The following is an 18,268-nucleotide window of genomic DNA, read 5'->3' as shown; positions in this document are numbered from 1 at the left end:
CACTGGGATGCCATCACCCATCCTATGGTCCTGGCACGATGCTTCAGCCAAATCTCTGAGCTTTGCAAATTGGCTCTGAGTTGTGCAAAAGCACAGGGCAATGGCTGGGTGTGCCCAGGCTGCATGTGGATGCTGTGGCACTGCAGCAGGTGTGGAAGCATCCCTGGATCATGGCTCTACCTGCAACCCCAGGTGCTGCAGGGTACTGTCTCGATAGCCAATGAAAGGGCCTTCCCCCCAAAAAAATAAATACCAGGCAAAGGGAATACTTATCTGTTGGGGCCTGCTATTGAAAAACGGATCTCTGTTCACATAAGCAGGAAAAAGACATGGAGACTTATTTGTATTTCTACCCCTGAGCACAAAGGGGCTAGAAAGCAGGCGGCTCCCACCAATTGTGTGCTCCTCCTGTTTGGAGATGTAATCAGAGTCCGCACACTGTGCCACTGCCTTTCCTCATCACCAGGGCTTAGGGCTGGGGAGGGTGCATGCAGGGGTGGAGGATCAGGTCAGGGGAAGGCCCCAGGGCAGCATCCATCCAGTTGGTGCTAAGTGTTGATGGGGACAGGTGGAAAACAAACTCATCGTGTTCCCTCAATCCCAACTCATCAACTAGAGAAATATGCTGTTTGTAAACAGTGCAAATGAAACGGATGTTTCACTCTGCTGCTGATAAGTTTATCAGCACAGGCAACGTGCGCTCCAGAACCCTAGGAAAATACATAGAAAATGTGTAAAGAAAAAGAAGCTGTGGGTCCTCAGCTAACCCCCAGCTTTACCACACCCCAGCTATCAGTGTTTGCACTTTGGGGCATTGCTCCAGTCCACGTGACTGCAAGGTTGGGACTTTGTGAGTGTAACCATGGGGCCCAATCTTACCTAGATTCTATGTGTCCTAAATGCTATCAGGATGAACTCTGGAAAGGTGAACATATAGCAGAAGGAGGCCATGAGAGCACTTGCTCATGTGGAGCAACCTGGTAAGGCTGAGCTGGATGTTGGGTAGGATGTGAGGCAGGGGCCTCTCCAGCTGGTATTGTCCCTGAATAGGCCATTGTCCTTTGCAAGGAGCAAATAGAAAACTCTGCTGCTTCTGCAGTGGCACTGAGCCAGCACTGCCTCACACAGGGCTCAGTCTTCAGCCTGGAGGTCTCATGGCTTCAAAGTGCCTCACCCGCATTGCCTCAAGCTCCTGCTCCGGCATCCTGTTACACACAGGGCATTCTGACCGGCTGGATTTTGTTCCCTGCAAGTGAGTGGCTGGGAAGTAGGTGTGTTCCATGGACCTTATAATAGAAAGCTTGCTTTGACCTCCACAATAGAGATTAGCGCCATTCCAGAATGATATAGTAAGTGAGGTTTTTTTAAGGGTCCAAAGGTAATTCCTGTTTACAGAACTACTATCTGAAGAACTGAAAGAGCCTCACAGCATTCAAGCTAGGGCAGTGGCTGTCCGGCCACAGAGATCCCTTACCTATTGCTGATTTTTTGTCCTGCTGAGGGAAAACTTGAAATGCCCTATGGATGACCGACCTTCCTTTAGTTATTCAGCTCTGCAAATGCAGTCTTAAATGCTTTGATCCATCTGCTAATCCTGGTTAGGATTCCCATGTCCATTGGCGTATGGGCCCTGAACTGGAACCATGGTTCTGCACCCCCCCCGGCCTGCTTTGTCAAGAAGCATGAGGTCTGTTCTTATGGCTGTGAGGGGCCTGATGTAAGTCAGTCAGCTGAACCTTGGTGAGCCAGTGGAAAGTCAGAAGTAGCACTGTCCTGGAGTCTCCTGCCTACCATATTTACACATGCAGTCTTAGAGAGAAAACACAACAAGGTCATAAAGCCTATGGAATAAATTTGTCACTTCACCGATAGTTGGATTTACCTGACTCTGCTCTGTTGTGACTTGCCTTCTAGCTTGCAGCATGTTCCTCTGAATTTTATTTGCCCCTTCTTGACTGATACCCTATTGGAAATGTTGATGTTTCTCCAAACTGCAGCACCTGATCTGAGCTGCATGCCTGAGTTATGCACCGATCCATCTCGAGGGCCAAAAATGTCAGGTGGTTTTTAGAAAATTGGCCTTTTCTAAAAAAAATGAGTTTTCTTATGTAATTGTATCCTGACACTCAATGGCCCATGGATACCCCTCTTTGTGGGATGTATTTAGCTCATTATTCGCTATTGCCTTACGGAAAGATAGTTCAATTCATGCACATCAAGGTATGTGAACATGGAAATCAAGCACCTGGGATCTAAGCAGCATTGGGCGCTCTGTAAAAGGAAAGTGAGGGACACACTTGGCACACACAAAACTGTTTTATTTACTCCAGAGAGATCGTGTTGCCAGTTAGTTGATGACGCACCTTCCTTCCCCCCTCTACTTCTCATTTTCTGTACATCTAGGCCTTCCAATCCCGGAAACTATTTACATCTCCCTTGCAAACCATGACTGTCCTTTTCTCTCATTCTCTTTTTCGCACAATCCTTTTTGTGCACCTTGTCCTGTTGACCTCAACCCTCTCCCACCAAAGCACAGAAGTGGTGATGGTGCAAATCACCACTGCCTTTCTTGGTACCCAGGCTAACAACATCCAGCTGCTGTCTGGGATTTTCCAAGGGATCCTGCAGGTTTTGGGCTGATTGAAACATGTTTGGTGGTTCAGCTGAGTTTGCCACAAGGGGGGGTGAAGAACAGAACCCAGCTGTGGAAATTTACTGACTCTCTGCAGATCTCATGACTTCTTGCTAAATCTGAAAATTCCCTGAACAAGAACAATTTAGTTCCTAAACCACCCGTGCGGCCTTTCATCTTTCTGTGATTACCTGAACATTGCACGGTCACTGGCATTTTTCCTATAGGTTACAGGCAGCGGTCCACCATTCACTGAAAGGGCAGAAGATAAGGAATTCATTAGTGAAGCCACTAGTTTCTGGTACAAAGAACTTCAACACAGATGGTGAATTAAAACATCTATATATTCAACAAATTAGCAAACGGTGTGCCAACATTTGTGAAATACATGCACATTAAGAGTGTGAGTGGGAGCCAGTAAGGTTGGGAAGAATCTTTCTCAGCTTCTGTTTTCAAACAGCAACTCGCATAGAAGTCTATTTCTCTTGACTGCTTTTTAAAGGTAAATATGTGCAAATTTCTTTAAATCGTCTGAAGTAGATGATGGTTATGACTGAAAGATAAGGAGGGATTTGTCTGTCTGACAAACTTCCCCTCTGTTTTCAGAGGGCTGGTATTTTGAGAAGTGGTGAAGCACTGCTCAGTGCAAAACGTGGGGCACATTGTGAATTGGAGATCTGCCAGCTGATGGGCTGAACAGAAACTGTTGAAATGCAATGTGCTTCAGGGCTCAGCTCTGTTTCCTGCACTAGAAATCCTCCCCAGTGATGACTCTTTGTAAAGATCTCCGTCTCCAGCCCACAGGAGATCGGTTTAATGCTTACTACAAAGTCAATAGGAATTTTCCATTAGTACAATCAATTGTTTTTAGTCATCTTTACACTGGACCATATCATCTGCCCATCAGAATTAATACTATTTATTTAAAGTGTCGAGGAGGAAGAATGGAAGAAACCAGAGAAAAATACCCTGAGTTTGTGCCGGACAGGGCACAGAGTAAATCTGAAATAATGTTAATTCTGAACAAGACATGGTTAGACATAGAAAAAGCAACAGCCCTAGGAGACGACCAATGCAATCAGCTCAAGCTCCACTGGAGGTGGCAGCCAGCAAAGCCTGCAAAGCTCACCCAGAGCATGGTGCAAGGCCCTGATACTGCCAGTAAAGCCATGCAGTCTGGTTTTGCTTTAGTGTTATCAATAAGGCTTTGTACAGACAAACAACTCACTCACACACAGCTGTACTGCAGGAGTCTATGCATTCTCCATACAGGCCAGGAGATCTGCCTACTTAGGGCTGCTTTTAGGCTAGGGATGACACAGTGAAATAAGAAGCTCTATGTATCCTATATGGTACTCAGTATTGTGGCATCCATTTTCAAAGAACAATAGAATCATTTGAGTTCAAAGGGCACCTTAATGGACATCTGGGCCAGCCCCATGAACAAGGACCCCTACATCTCCATCAGGTGCTCAAAGCCCATCCAGCCTCCCCTTAGATGCTTCAAGGGATGGGACACCCACCACCTCTCTGGGCAAAGATGTATTGAAATACTAATTCAAATAGTAACAAAACCATAGCGATTTTGGGTGGCAGCAGGACATTTGCAGGTGGATAATTAGCTAACTCCATAATGATAATCCCTGTTATGCACAGCCAAAGTCTTTGTACAGTACAGCATTCCAACATACTGAAAAGTGACATAATGAAAATGCTTTGTGTCTGTGCAGGATACGGTAAAGAAGGTGATCCCAAAGACCCCAAGAAAATTTAAAAGAAACACAAGATCAGAAAGCAAAACCCGCTGAGAAAGGAAACACATTAAAGGCAGCAAGACTGCAGTGCTGTAAGTCACATAAAATGAATGCAGTTCATCGTGCTGAACTGTTCATGCTCAGACCATATATGTTCAGCTCTTGACAAAGTAATTTGCAAAGCTACATAATGCAGCAGAGTCAGCGAGGAGCGAGTTATAAACAAAGAACCTATTCAGCTGTCAAAGCAATTTTCAGCTATATTAAAACAGAATAAGATGGGACAGATTCTGCAAAGCCTTCTGCTGCGTGCTGCCCCGTGAAGCCAGTGGCGTTGCATGTGTGTGGATGCTGTGGAACAAGGCAATGCGTGCGTGCACAGGCAGGCGCCCACGCGAACACATGTACACACACGTGCACAGGATAATCACCCACTGCCTTTCTGAGCTCATGTTGTAAATTGCAAAACACTTATTCAGATTGCATTTTCGCTCTGCACTTAGGGATGTCACCAAGTTCTGGCCATTCCGATGACGTGTTTTGTTTCCATAGAAACCCATGTACTTTGGAGTGGGAAAAGCAGAAGGAGACTGAGAAAAGCAGAAAAATAATGCAAAATAAGGGGTGTGTGTGGTATGAATAGATCATTTGGGTTGTGGGGCTTGTAACAAAGAGACTTGCCAATTCAGCAGGGAGATGCCTTATTTATTTGTCACTCCAGAACATTCACAGACGTTCAGATTTGTGCCGATTAAAAGAATGCACCATCCTATTTTTTCCATATAACCACCATTAGATGAACTCAATGTGTATCAGAGAGGCCAGGCTTTCAGCGTGCTTTCTGCTGACACATGGCTTTTGCTGTTTGCTATGTCTCTGGTGTCATTAGCAGGTGTTTCCTATCTTCATCCCCAAACTGGGGAAGGAGGCGGGGCCTGGGAAACTGCAGATTTCAACTAAGGTTCAATGAAATACCTGTCAAGTCTCCTATTAAAAAAAAAAGCTGTGTATGATCTGTACCTCCCAAGGGGTGGGCAGGGAGAGGCATGCTGGAGCTGTTCTATGTTTCTTTCCTTCTTAAACCAGCCAACTTGCCATTGAATCATTTAATCGCTAATTAAAAATCCTGGATAAAACAAGCTGTCTACAGCTTTCTGGCAAACATCCTGCTGACTTTGGTAGGGCCAAGATTTTACCCTTTCCTTGACTGCAGAGCTTGTTTGTTGTCACTTCTTTTCCTTAGCTGTTCTGTGTCTTACATGAGATTATTTTTGTTTCCTCTTAATTATTCAGTTTCTTTTCCTTTTCTCAAACATTACTTCACTTCAACTCCAAAACAGAGGGTCTTAACGTGATGGACCCCAACAAGCAGTCTGTGATCAGGCTAACTGTGTTTTACCCACATGCTCTTCTGCTATGGTCTTGAAGAGGACAGGGAGTAGGTATGAGGGTAGTAAGTGTTTCAGCAGCTAAAGACATCCTCTAGCTGCTCTGTGTTGTCAGACATCCAGACCTGCAGGTCCCCATTAGTAGAGCTACCTGTTGCTTCTGGTGTCTGACCAGCTGGAAAGGGGCTGAACCCAGAGCATCCAGCCATGAGTCCCAGGGCTGAAAGCTGGGAGGAGAAGTAGAGTCTTATATGTTAGAATGCTGTCAGTAATGTAATGAAATTACTGCTCTGTTTCTGAATATTCTTCATTTTGTGTTTGTCATGTCCAACCATTTGGTATTTACCAGTCATATCTTCCACAATTTTGCATTCAGAGTCTACGTTAGAAGAGACCTATTCTGATTTTGCCTGGAGCTGGATAACTCTTCAATGCACCTCCACTGTTACCCCTGCTGGCTCCCTGCTTTAAGGTAGGAATGTGCCAAGAAACCATGGCTTCCAGGAGGCTTTTGGGCCGATGGCACTCAGATTTCTATTGTGTTCTTCATGAGAAGTTGCTGTTGATCACACAGGCCCTTAAGTTAACTAAAATTGCATGGACCCACTGCATTGTTAGGGTACCAGAGTATAAAAATATGGCAAGAATCCAAATCCCTTACCAACACATGTTGTCTGTAATGTTGACATATTCAAGCCCATACTCATCAATTGATCTTTGTACAGCCAAATCCATGTCTAACACCCAGTACTAACTTGTAAGAGTCTTGTTTGCTAAGTAAAGGAACAATTGACATTGACTTTGCTGATCAGCTCTCACCTTGGTTGTTTTCCTTGGCTTTAAACTTTGAATTTTACAAGTTTTACAAGATGAATGCTCTGCTTCGCTTCTTTGTATATAGATAGAAAGAAGCAGTTTGTAAACCATGTGCTTTGTAGGTCATACAATATTTTCCTCCTCTGGAATCCATCAGTGATGATGCTTAAATGTATGAGACCCCATGCAGATCTTAGGTTAGGATCTCAGAGGTTCATTCCCTTGCACATCTTATCGTTAACATTTATTATTCCTTCTCAGAACAATGCAGAGTGATTAGTTCGAACATCAGGCAAATCTCACATCACTCTATTTGCAAGTGGGTTGCATGCAGGACTCAGCAAGATTTCATTCAGCCTTTTCTATAATGTTGGTTGCAGTTCTCTGGAGGCAGGATGAACAGGGAAAATTCCATTTGGCTTTAATGTTCTGTATTAGTTAATGTTCTGTATTAGTTAGTGTTTTGTTTCCCTTGTTCCAGAGGCTGGGTGTTATCTTTGATAGCATGTCATTGAGTATAGCAATGCTGAGTGCAAGATTAAGTGACAGAGCATCTCTTGCATGTGCTACGGCTGATTCATTGCGTGTACTTCCTGTGAGGTAATGAAATGCCTCAATCACATCAAAACTTGCTGATTTTTAGATAGTAGCTATTATGTAAATATTATATACAATGTGACAAGCTGGAAGGCCAGATCTAGGAGGTAATGTTCAAGGGTAATGTTGGTACACAGGAAATCAATCTTCTGGAAGTCACTGTAACATCATGCAAGAGTAAGGAGGATTTGCATGACTGTAAGCTCAACACTCAGCTCTTACTGTTATTCAAGTTAAAAAATGAATAGGAAAGGTAGGAGGAAAAAAAAACAACCAAAACCCTACTAATAATAAATCTGTGCAACCTTAGTGTACTATTTATCACCTTCTTGTACCAAAACAAAGTTGGTGATGTACTTTGCCTTGAACAAACATTGGTATTTTCCAGACTCACCAATGTGGTGCTGGTTTTCATCGTTTCTGGTCTTGCTGTTTCCTGTCTTCCTTTCCCAGACTTTGGAATTTTTCACCTTAATTTTCCTCTTTAGCTTTATAATGAAAAAGCAAAATTAAGTCTGTGATCAGAGCCTACTCCCACAGAAGGGGATTTTAAATTCCTAGATGAGACTCAACAGGAAAAGATGATAGTGCAATTTCCTTAGACATTTTACAGTTGAAGCATTTATAGTAATAAACCTTTGAACACTGAGTCTCTGACAGAGGTATCTGAACCAGCATGTTCTGAAAAGTGTTTCCTAGATAGAAACTCAGGAGGAGGAAGAGGAGTGGGGAGCACAAGCAGTGTAATCATATAACTTGGACGTGTAATTTTCAGTGAAAGAATTTCCGTGTCACATTTAGTGTTTTAGTTTCTTATGACAAATTGTTTGTGTAGAAAGTAAAGTTGTTCAGTCTCTGTGCTGTTCCAAATTTTAAGCTCTTGGTTTTCTTGATGTGGTTATTTTTTTTGACATCGCTTAGCGGTGATGAGTCTATGTGCGCTTGGCGTGATTGGTTAGCTCAGCCACACTTAATGACTTTGACCTTATAAACTATATTTGACTCAGAAAAGTCTCATCCTGTTGTTGGAAGGAGAGTCAGCCAGTGAAATTTACTTTAATCAGAAAGATTCTGTCATGGTAGGAGTCAACAAGACTCAATTGGTGTATGTTACTTATGCTTGTCTGGTTTACCAGACTGAGTCTCGCACTTAGCGTGTCTTTTGAGTATTACAGCCATGAGTTTTAGCTTTTCTACAGGGCATGTTTTCAGTTTCTAAGTAAGTGAAGAGGCCTGGATACGTAGGTTAGAGGCATTCTTTGGAGCAGTCAGTTTGTACAGTTGGTCCAAGCTACCTTGTAGTATAATTCATGCTATATGTGCCACTTGAGACCTAGCTTGAGTTCTTACTGGATGATAGTTTCCTTGATGTAACAGTGGTGAAATGTTTCCCTGATCCTAAGAGAATCTGGGATATACTCACTAATTGCTTGTTTTGCTGAAACATTAAAGTTCTCATAAAATCTTTATCAATGGGTAGCTCCTTCTTTCAAAAACCTGGTGCTGTTTCCCAGGGCAGAGATATCCTCTAGTATCGAGCAGATTAAAAGCAGCTGTGGTATCATTTGTTTTGTATGAACGCTGGTAGGTCAGCTGTTTGCAGGAGCTTCCCAGTACAAACAAAACCTGTGAGCTACATTTGCTTTTTAAATAAGTAGTTTTTGTTGTTAAAGAATTGCTGGAGACAGCCCTGTTCTCTTTCGATAATAACTATAATTAATCTTGGTTATAATGTAATCCTGATACAAAATGCATCATTGCACGTTGACAAATGAAGTGTTTGGCACCAGTGGTGTTTACACTTGCATTGCTGCTGAACTACTGTGTGTGCTGGAAGGTAAGTTGAAGTATTTCCTAGATTTCCAGATTGTTCCTAAGGAAAGATACATCATGGAGCAGAAATTCAGGAACATTTTGTTTCAAAGGAGGCTCCATGATCAACACAATTACACCAGGGTTTTTACTGGATGTCTCTCGTCATTCTTTCATTATCTTCACAAAGGTTATACCTTAATTTCATTTTATTTCAGGGCTTTCCAAATTTCTACTGTCTGAGCAGCTGCACAAACCTCTTTGTGCTTTTGCTTTGATGTGTGAATGAATATCCATCCATCTTAAGAAATTTCTCTGTGCAAATGTAGTAGTGACAGAAGTCATGATTGGTTAATTCACCCCACTCTGATGCTCATTGTCTAAGCTCAAGTCACTAAATGATATACGAATATTATTTATTGTTAATACTCTTCATGGCTGTATATGTTGCTTTCTATGTTCCTGGTGGTTGAGCAAGGAGAAATCAGAACACAGTGAATTTTAGGATGTGTTGAGAAACTTGCATGGACCTTTGCTTCCAGGAAAAACGTACACACGTGATGATAAGTAGCAACTTATCTAAAAAATACTGAAGAAAGCATTTCTTAAATGAGAGCACTTCTCTGGAACTGAGCACTTGGTCGTTGGCTGTTGAGCTTTTTTTTTGTTTGCTTATTTTTGTTCAGTATTTCAGTGCCCTACTGATAGCATTGTGTAATCCTTGCTGGGTGTTTGCCAGTTAACTGAATAAACTTTTACTTGCTTGATGATTTTATAACTCCTCATTATGAAGTAAGTTTGTCGTTTGTTTGACTTCTCTCCTGCATTGTGTGTAAAAAAATATGCTACCTAATCTTACAAAGAAAGATTTTGAGACTTAAATTCTTGCAAAGTTATCAAATACAGAAGAGTCTGAGCAGTTAATGGAGTACTCATAATACTTTTTGTGATATTTTTAGTATTACTAAAGATAATTACTGTTGTGTTATTAAATACATCAAGCTCTCTTATATTCTGTAATGCAATTTTCCACTTCACTTCCTCTATATTTACATGTATTAATACATCTTCCAGTTAAGGTCTTTTTTCATTGCTCAGTGTGTGTCACGCTTCAGAAAACAACTGAGATTTTCCAAATTGGAGTCTCATAAACTCTTCATCTTTCTAATGGCCACCCAGCCCCTGGAACCCAATAGGTAGGTGAAGGTCAGAAGTATGATGATATCACCAAAGGCACCAAACTAATGAGCAGGGTTTGTTGTTTTTTTTCATAACCAAAGGATTGAATAGGAACAAAAAATATTTCCCACAAACTGCAGACATTATCACTCTGTGATTGTTGGTATTATGTTAGATATTTTCAAGCATTCAGGTAATGGATGCAAAATTGGACACATGAGAAAAGGTATAGAAATGATATCTGGAGGCTACCTTAGCTGGGAGAGAATGGAAGAATTCTCATTCAGTACAGATGAAATAAATTTCTATCCACGGGGCATAGACATTGAGAGGAAAATAACTTATATGAAACCAAGGGCTGTAACAGCCTAATTTTGTCCTCTGGACCCAGGTAAATTTCATCCTGGCACAATAAATAAATACATAATATAAAGTACAGTGCTATTTCCTGATTCATGATCTTGTTAGACTCCAAATAAACATGTATCATGCTGGAATTGCAATAACACAGGCTTAGTACATAGGCAGGGAATTGCATCCAGCTACTGAACATGAAGAAGGCCTCCTAAAAGCAAATCATTTAGAGAAGAATGGATTTCTCCTTTAGATTCAGTGATGATTCTGTTGTGTTTTCCCCTGGAAGATGGTCCTTCCCATGTGCAAGTATTTTTAGATATTTTATTTCTTAAGCAAAATAAATAAATAACCAAATTTCAGTTATTTTACTACACACTATTGTTGTTCTATAAGCTGAAAAGCAACTTTAGCAAAAAACTTATTTGGGGTGGAGAGGGATTTAGAATTAGCAATATTACCAGCACAGTTCTTAATCCAAGGATGGAAGTTGGGCAAGAAAGCATCAGTAAGCCCGTGGGAAACACGGGCACAAATCAGCAAGCTGATACTGCACTACAGCAGTAGTAGTACGCCCTTTGCAGGGTTGGTGTGGAAGGGATTTAGCAGATGAGGCTTATGGTTCGGGCTCCATAGAAAGGCCAGATCTGTAAAACTGCTTCTCACCCAGCCTTAAATCTCATTTAAGACCTCAAAATATATTCAGGGGTATTATACTGAAAGAGTGATTTTCACACATCTAGAAAAACATCACAGTATCATCTGTGTTGAGTTACAATAGGGCTCAAATGTTGAAAGCTGAGGAGGATGATGAGAAATAAATGGCCAGTACCTCTTTAAGAATCCACAAGAGCAAAGCAATAAAAACGAAATACAATAACTCAGATAATAAAAACATTATCTTACAGATTTCATACAAACCTTGCCTTAGGGAGGCCACCTGGTTTGTGTTTTACTGACACAGCTGTTCAGACTTTTTTTTCCCCCTTTTGCTACATGAAAAATAGAGGAATTTGAACAGCTGTCTGGGTTAATTTTTTTAATGCCTTCAGTAAGTAAAAATAAAGGCAAGTGACATGAATAAGCAATGCGAGATTGCCTCTAAAGATGCTTTAAAAACTTTCCAGAGTAATTCCTGGACCTCATGTGCAGTGAATGAAGTTGTGGGCTGAGCAGGGTGGGTGCTGCTGGTCAGTTTCTCTTCTCTCCCCATAAATGAGAGTCACTGAAATTGGGGCAAACTGGCAAACTCGGTTATACTGGAATCTGCCTGGGGTAAACCGGTTGACTTCACTGAAATTGATTAGAATTTCCATAACTGAAACTAAAATCACTCAACAAACCCAAGCAACACACCAAGCCAACTAATTTTGCTGAAAACCATCCATAATTTGTTCTGTTGCGTTCCAGGGATGTACCCCTCATTGTGAAGGGAGAAAGTGAACAGAAGTGGTTGGGATGTCTGAGCGGACATTGTTTCTCAGAGAGGAAGGTTATTTTTGCTCTTTTCCATATTGCAGTGTTTTGGTGGGAGGGAAGAGTCGGTGCTGATCTGTGCTGCCCTGCTGACATGCAGAGCATGAACAGCGTCCCAGCAGGTTGAAGTCTGGTCCAGTTAAACCCAGTGATGGAATGAAGCAAGTGGGAACCGCTTTGCTTCTTGTTGCCCAGTGTTTCACACACCTCTAGCAGCAAACCCTCTTTGTTGCCAAGACAACCCCGAAGAAATCCGAAATCCAGAACAATACCCTGTGCACGAGACGCCTCGTATTCGTTAGTTCATGCATTCATTTTGAATGTCCAGAGGATCACTGCCCTCCAGATCTGTCCAGGTAAGTCCAGGTAAAGGTGTAGGTGCCATCTGTAAGGTGATAATGGCTTGCATTTATAGATTCTTTTGTTCTAACAGCTGCCAAAGCTCCAGGGCTTGCACTGAGAGCCTGCTCAGTGTAATTCCTGCAGTGCAGCACTACCTGAAGCTTACCAGGATGCTTCCTGAGGCTGTCCCAAAAATACTCTAGGGCAGGGGCACTGACTGCTCTCCCCAACCCCTGCAGCATGTGAGGGTGCTGCAGTGAGCACCACGTTGTCATGTTATGCTTTTGCAGTGGTTTCTAAAGATTTCTCAGGCAGCCGAATGCAAGTTAGTGCAGCCATGAAGGTCTTTTCACTTAATAATTGGGACTGGACAGAGCTGTGCTTGGCCTCTAGGTCAAAGGAAATGTATGCGTGACTTAAGCCTCTTTGCATAAGGTCTTGGCTCCATGCAGGACAGTGGAGTGTCTAGAGCTTTGGGTTTTTTAATGCTTATTTATTTAACCCTGGTGAATATAAATCGGACAGAAGTCCAAGAGGTCAGATTAAACACCTCCATTGACAATCAGGGGAGCTTCTTGCAAAGACTGGCCGCAGGGATTTTTCTGTTTCTTAGAGAAATGCCACGTGCAGTTTGAAAATATGTCTCACTTTTCTCAATTCTCTCCAGATCATCTTTTCTCATTTTACAGACAGTGGGAGAAAATAAGAGATTACTTTTTCTTTTCTTTTTTTCTTTTTTTTTTTTCTTTTTTTTCCTGAGGAATGCTAGGAATATGTTTTTTACAGTGCTTAAAGCTGGTTTTGACCTCATCACTAGGAATAGCTGTGCTGGCTAAAACACAGGTTTAGATAGATTGACTAGTTGTACTAGATGAGCACAGAGGTCTCTTCCAAGCTTTCTGTTTCTACGATGGCATCATAGCAGGAGAAGAGCAAACCAGCCAGTGCTTAACAGGGAGTGCTGCATGTTGAGGAGCTCAGAAGCAGAGCTGGTTCTGCTTTAATGTCTCTGTCAGCTTATCCATGGCTTCTACTTTCTTGTATGGTGTAATTTCTCCCTGGCTGCACGAGGAGCCCTGTAGATAGAACATGGGGATGTACTTAAGCAGTAATGCTGGAAGCAACAGTTCTGGCCTTGTTTGCCTGTGTGAAGTGCAAACTCCATAATGTACCAAGAACCATCTCACCTCCATCCTCCTAAAAGCCAAGTTGGTTTCAAATGAAGCATCCCTGAGCTCAGGCCACTGTCTGCTCCTGTTTTAACACCTCATAAACAAGGAACAAAGGAGGCATGCGAAAGAGCTGCAGTTTCATAAACCGTCGAGTGGGAGTTGGAGCTATTATAGAACATCCCGTTCCAAAAGGAAACAAATGATGTTCTGATGCTGCTGGGTAGTAGTGACGTATGTGGCTTCAGTGTGAGTCAGTCAGTGTGAGATTCAGATACGGACCAAGAGGGAAAACATTTGTGGCAGCAGGACCAATCACATGCTCATAGATAGAATTACCTCAGCTCATTTTTCAGTTGGGTATTAATATATTTGCTGCGCTTCTTGGGCAGAAGGCAAATAGCAGCACAGAGGAAAAAAGCACGTGTAGGAGCTGTTCTATCTGTCTCTTCTTGCAGCCTCCCACCCACACTCCTGCATAGACAGTGATAATGTATCGTGAGCATTTTGGTATATCACAGTTTCGTTCAGTAAAATGGAATGTGTTGATGTTGTTGTTATTTGTGTTCTTTGGAATCCCAAAGCATTCCCCCATTCCAAAGGCACAGGTCCATGAATGGGACAGCTAAGCAAATTTGGGGGAAAATATTTTGCTTATTGCTAAAGCGATGTCTTGTTTTAATTCCTTACAGCTCAATCAAATGTTTATGTTCATTTAAAAATTAAAACTGAAGCGTAAGGATCCTTTTAAGACTCTAAAGAAGTCAGTAGAGCTGATTTTCTGGTATGTGGGGGATGCGTCATAGTGTACTAATTGTGAAATGAATTGGCTGTTTACTGGAAAGTTACCGTTATCTCATGGGTAATGTCAGTCAGAGATAAGAAACTCTGGCTGTGGATTGAAAACAAGGAACCTTCAGTAGTAATAGAACCTTGAGGTGTTCCCATCCCTGATGTTTTCACCAACATTTTGCTCTAGTACAGACCTCTCCCAGTTGTGCCCAAGTAATTCTTTCAGTGACTCTGCAGTGAGCCATACCAGGAACTAATAAACATCAAAAACCATGAGCAAAGCACCCTGTAAAATAGGAAGGACCTTGTTCTCTACCCTTTTCTTTTTCCAATTCATTTCAGCTACCTCTGTTCCCTGATCAGCATGGCCTTAAGGAGCCTGTGCACAGGCCCTGCTGAAAGGCCTAAGTGTTACACAGCAGAGAGGCTGATGGTGGCAACCCTGTGATAACATTGCCACCAAAATCTGCAAATCAGTAAACTGGCTGAGGAAACGTTACTTCGTTCAGCAGTGAAACAACAGCTGCTGCGTGTCCAGAAGGAAAAAAATAAGGGGCTGTTGCTTGGCTACAGATTGTCTTTGCCAGGGTTGGAGGATAAAATGGGGAAGGATTTTGGTACAGGCAGCAGAAATGTTGTGAATTACAAAAGGTCTCAGAAAGCCATAGGAGCTATAGGGCACTTGTGTTGGAATCTCAGAAACATTTGACCTTTTCATGGAGGTTTTGTCAAATCTAAAGCAGAACTGCAGGTTGGAGTTGTGTTCTAAGTCCCAACCAGAGCTAAAATAGTGGGTTCTGAACAGTGTTTCAGGGGAAAAGCAGAACTCTCCTCACTGGAACTGAGACGTTTGGTTTGTGCCTCTTGACCTGTAATTGCCTCATTGCCTTACTTGTGTTCTAAAGCAGTGTCAGATGGGGGAAGCTCACCTGTCACCCTTCCCTGCTGGACATGGAGACAGCTGTGTATTTCAACACCAGGCCCTGATGGCAAAGCAATGCTCACAGAAGCAGAGGGGTAGAAAAATGCTTAATTGCAAACATAGTCTATAGCAAAGCACTGGCAAGCCAGGCTGGCTGCTCCTGCCACCAGGGGAGGGGACTGTCCTGAAGCATATACAGTGCCTATCTCTTGAAACGGCAGCCCCAGAGTTGCAGCGGGCTCCTCAGCTCACCATTATCTGCTGCATCCTTCCTCCCCCATGCTCTGCCCTGGCATGGGCACCCTCCCCTCTTATCACTGAGGTGGCAGCATTTTGTTTGTACAGCTGAGAGCTCTTGAGCTGACTCTGTGTGTCCTTCAAGGTCATGAAGGCATTTGATCTCCTGACCGAAATACCTGTGCCAGCCTTTGGCCAGAGCTATGGGGCTGTGCTGCTGCCAGTGGGAGAGCTTTCCTGCGGTACTACAAAGCAGCTTTCCTGGAAGAGGGAATGGTTCATCAGTATTGCAGAAAGGTAATTTCAAGCACATAAACAACTCTTACCGTAGTGTTGGGATGCAGCTTCACCCTCTGTGCCCTGGCCTCAGGTGGAGCACCAGCCCCATGGAAAGAAGAGGTGTCTGCAGCATGTGCTGATGTTCTACCACGCGTTCCTGGCCCTCACCCCCAGCACAAAGCCCCAAACAAACCCTTGGCCTGCTCGGCCCCACTGAGGGCTGATGTCACCATCCTGCAGCCTGCTGGCATGACTCACAGAGGGAATACAGAGAGCTCTTCATGGGCCACAGGAAGGCAGGAGCCGCGTGGGAAGCTGTTGCTGAGGGAGAGGGTGAGGAGAGAAGGTGCTGGAATGACCTGGGATGCTGGGGTGGAGGGCCACACCTCAGCCCCCAGCACCCAGGGTTGGAAGAAGGTCAGCTCCTGGTTGGATTTCTTTTCCCTGGGGGAGTTCTGAACAGTTCTGCCCTTGTTTTCACACAGGACTGGGGTGGGGTAGGAACGGTTTTATTTTAGAGGAGTTTCCCATGACTCGAGCTGCCTGAATTAGTCAGGGGTAAGGGAGGGTAGCACATAGCCAGAAACAGAGCCCAGGCTCCCTGAGAGCATGAATGGTCATGGCTGAGGCATATCACTTCATTAAGGCACATGAATGGGCACAAGTAAAAGCTAAGCTGCTGTCACCAGGGATGGGAGGCATCTCCAAGTGCCTGCTAGAACTGTTAAGATGGGAGGATGCTCGGGCTCTGCTGCAGTGCTGACTGCTTCCTGAGGAGGTGCTTTATAAGTTGTGAAGTCCAGTTCCTAAAAGCAATGGCAGCTGTGACCAGGCTAACATGCACTGTGGTTCCTGGGCATTTCCAAAACCCTCTGAGATTGCCCAAGGAAAAGCATCAAGTACTGATGGTGACAGAGTGTATAATATCTAAATATGTGAACCCTGGAATCAGCTATTTCCGCTTTCTTCCAGTTTCAGGTTCAGCACTGGATGTTTCAAAGCATGATGTTAAGATTTCTAGTGTAAGGGCACATGCTAGGAATCAGGATGAATAGCAAACATGCAAATTCAGCATTTAATCAGGAGTCGGATGGAATCAAAATAGACAGCTTGTTACACTAATAGAGGGGCAGACAGAAGCACTGAGCACGTTTTCCTATGGGTGTGAGGTCACGTTTGAGCAAGTTGATGTTGCTGTCAGGGTGTGATGAAATTGCTCACAAATTGCAAAGCTGCCCAGATTTTCTCATGACCAGAGGTTCACGCCATGTTTACTCTTTGTGATTCCCTCCTATCACTCTCCTGTAGCAGTCAGGAAAACAGTGTCAGGTGGCTGGTACGATCGATCACCAAACTAAATGAGCAGCCAGGACTCAATAGCTGGACCAAGGGGGCAGTGAATGACTTGGAGAGTGATGGGCCATGATTTTTTTCTGGATAATGAGTTCCAAAAATGCTCGCTTTAGTTTTGAAGCGATTTGCTCAATGAGATAGGGACGTGTGCTACATTTGCAATTAATATTATTTTTTAAAGAATAGATCAAACAACTCTAGCAGATTTCCTTTAACTGACAAGTTTCATTAAACAAGAAAGCTCATTCTTAGTAGGAGATTTTAATATAACGCTGAGAACAGAGAACAAAACAATGAATGGAAACATATCAGCAGTCAATTTCCTGAGTATTCAAGCCTGCATTATACTTTGTTCTTTGCTACAGCCACAGCTCTGTAATTATCAGACGTATTCATGGGACTTTTTCCTATTGACACTCAGCATGAGTGTGGCTGGAAAGAGATTAAGCTTTTGTGGCAGCCATTTGAATTTGTCTAACGAAAAACAACCTGCGAGGCTATGGGGAACTGTATGTCTCAAGGGATTTGTGATGGTCTGCAAAACCTATGGGTCACAGGTTCAAACGTGTGTGCTGGTCAAAGAGTATGCACAGCTCTGAAATGACAGACTGACAGCTGGCAGGCAGTGGTGCTTGCTGGCAGACATGGCACAGTCATGAAACAATGACCAACAATGGTTGGTGATGGGGTAGATGCTGGAAGCTATTCCTCTGTTGTGTGACTAGGATGTTGTTGTTGGGCAGTGGATAGGAATGCTGGGCAAGCCACTGCCCACTGTCTTTTCTTGGAAAAGGAGCTTTGTTGATCCAGGGCTTCATGGAATCATAGAGCGGCTTAGGTTGGAAGGGACCATAAAGGCCTTATCAAGTTCCAATCCTTCTGCTGTGGACTGGCTGCCCCCACCAGCTCAGGCTGCCCAGGGCCCCATCCATGGCCTTGAGCACCCCCAGAGATGGGCACCCAATGCTCTGGGCAGCCGTGCCACTGCCTCACAGCCCTCTGAGTGCAGAATTTCTTCCTAACATCTAACCTAAATCTCCTCTCTTTTAGTTTAAAGCCATTCCCCGTTGTCCTTCAACGAGTAGTTCCCACAGGCACAACTGCTTCTTAGCTAATGCATCAAGGTCACACCAGCCAGGTTGTCCCTTATCTGTACTGTCAGTGGA

General features: G+C 43.4%; 1 protein-coding gene and 1 long non-coding RNA gene across 21 annotated transcripts in view; one reads left to right on the top strand and one right to left on the bottom strand.

The window, feature by feature from the left end:
- SLC6A6 (solute carrier family 6 member 6) overlaps positions 1 to 18,268 on the top strand; it is a 116,781-nt gene that overhangs the window by 16,303 nt on the left and 82,210 nt on the right. For 8 of the 20 annotated variants that reach the window (XM_085516858.1, XM_085516871.1, XM_085516866.1 and 5 more), the window contains one exon: positions 6,151 to 6,246. Coding sequence is in view for 5 of the 20 variants with exons in the window: in XM_085516852.1 (XP_085372978.1) it covers positions 15,674 to 15,767 (94 nt within the window). In the remaining 15 variants the exon portion in view is untranslated. Of the gene's footprint in view, positions 1 to 4,362; positions 4,479 to 6,150; positions 6,247 to 10,073; positions 10,196 to 12,052; positions 12,365 to 15,658; positions 15,768 to 18,268 lie in introns of those variants that run through there. The other 12 variants (XR_014934834.1, XM_085516852.1, XM_085516851.1 and 9 more) reach the window with 4 other exon arrangements.
- On the bottom strand, positions 10,254 to 13,944 carry LOC107319819 (uncharacterized). The gene is made up of 2 exons (XR_014934838.1): positions 13,538 to 13,944; positions 10,254 to 13,426 (listed from the first exon to the last, which is right to left on the bottom strand). It is a non-coding gene; the product is annotated as an uncharacterized LOC107319819 (long non-coding RNA).

The sequence above is a fragment of the Coturnix japonica genome, chromosome 15 (genome assembly GCF_054131305.1).
Source record: "Coturnix japonica strain WE chromosome 15, WE-NBRP24, whole genome shotgun sequence".
Taxonomy (NCBI): Eukaryota; Metazoa; Chordata; class Aves; order Galliformes; family Phasianidae; genus Coturnix; species Coturnix japonica.
The sequence above is the reverse complement of the archived record's forward strand: the minus strand, read 5'-3'. Positions and strand labels throughout refer to the sequence as shown.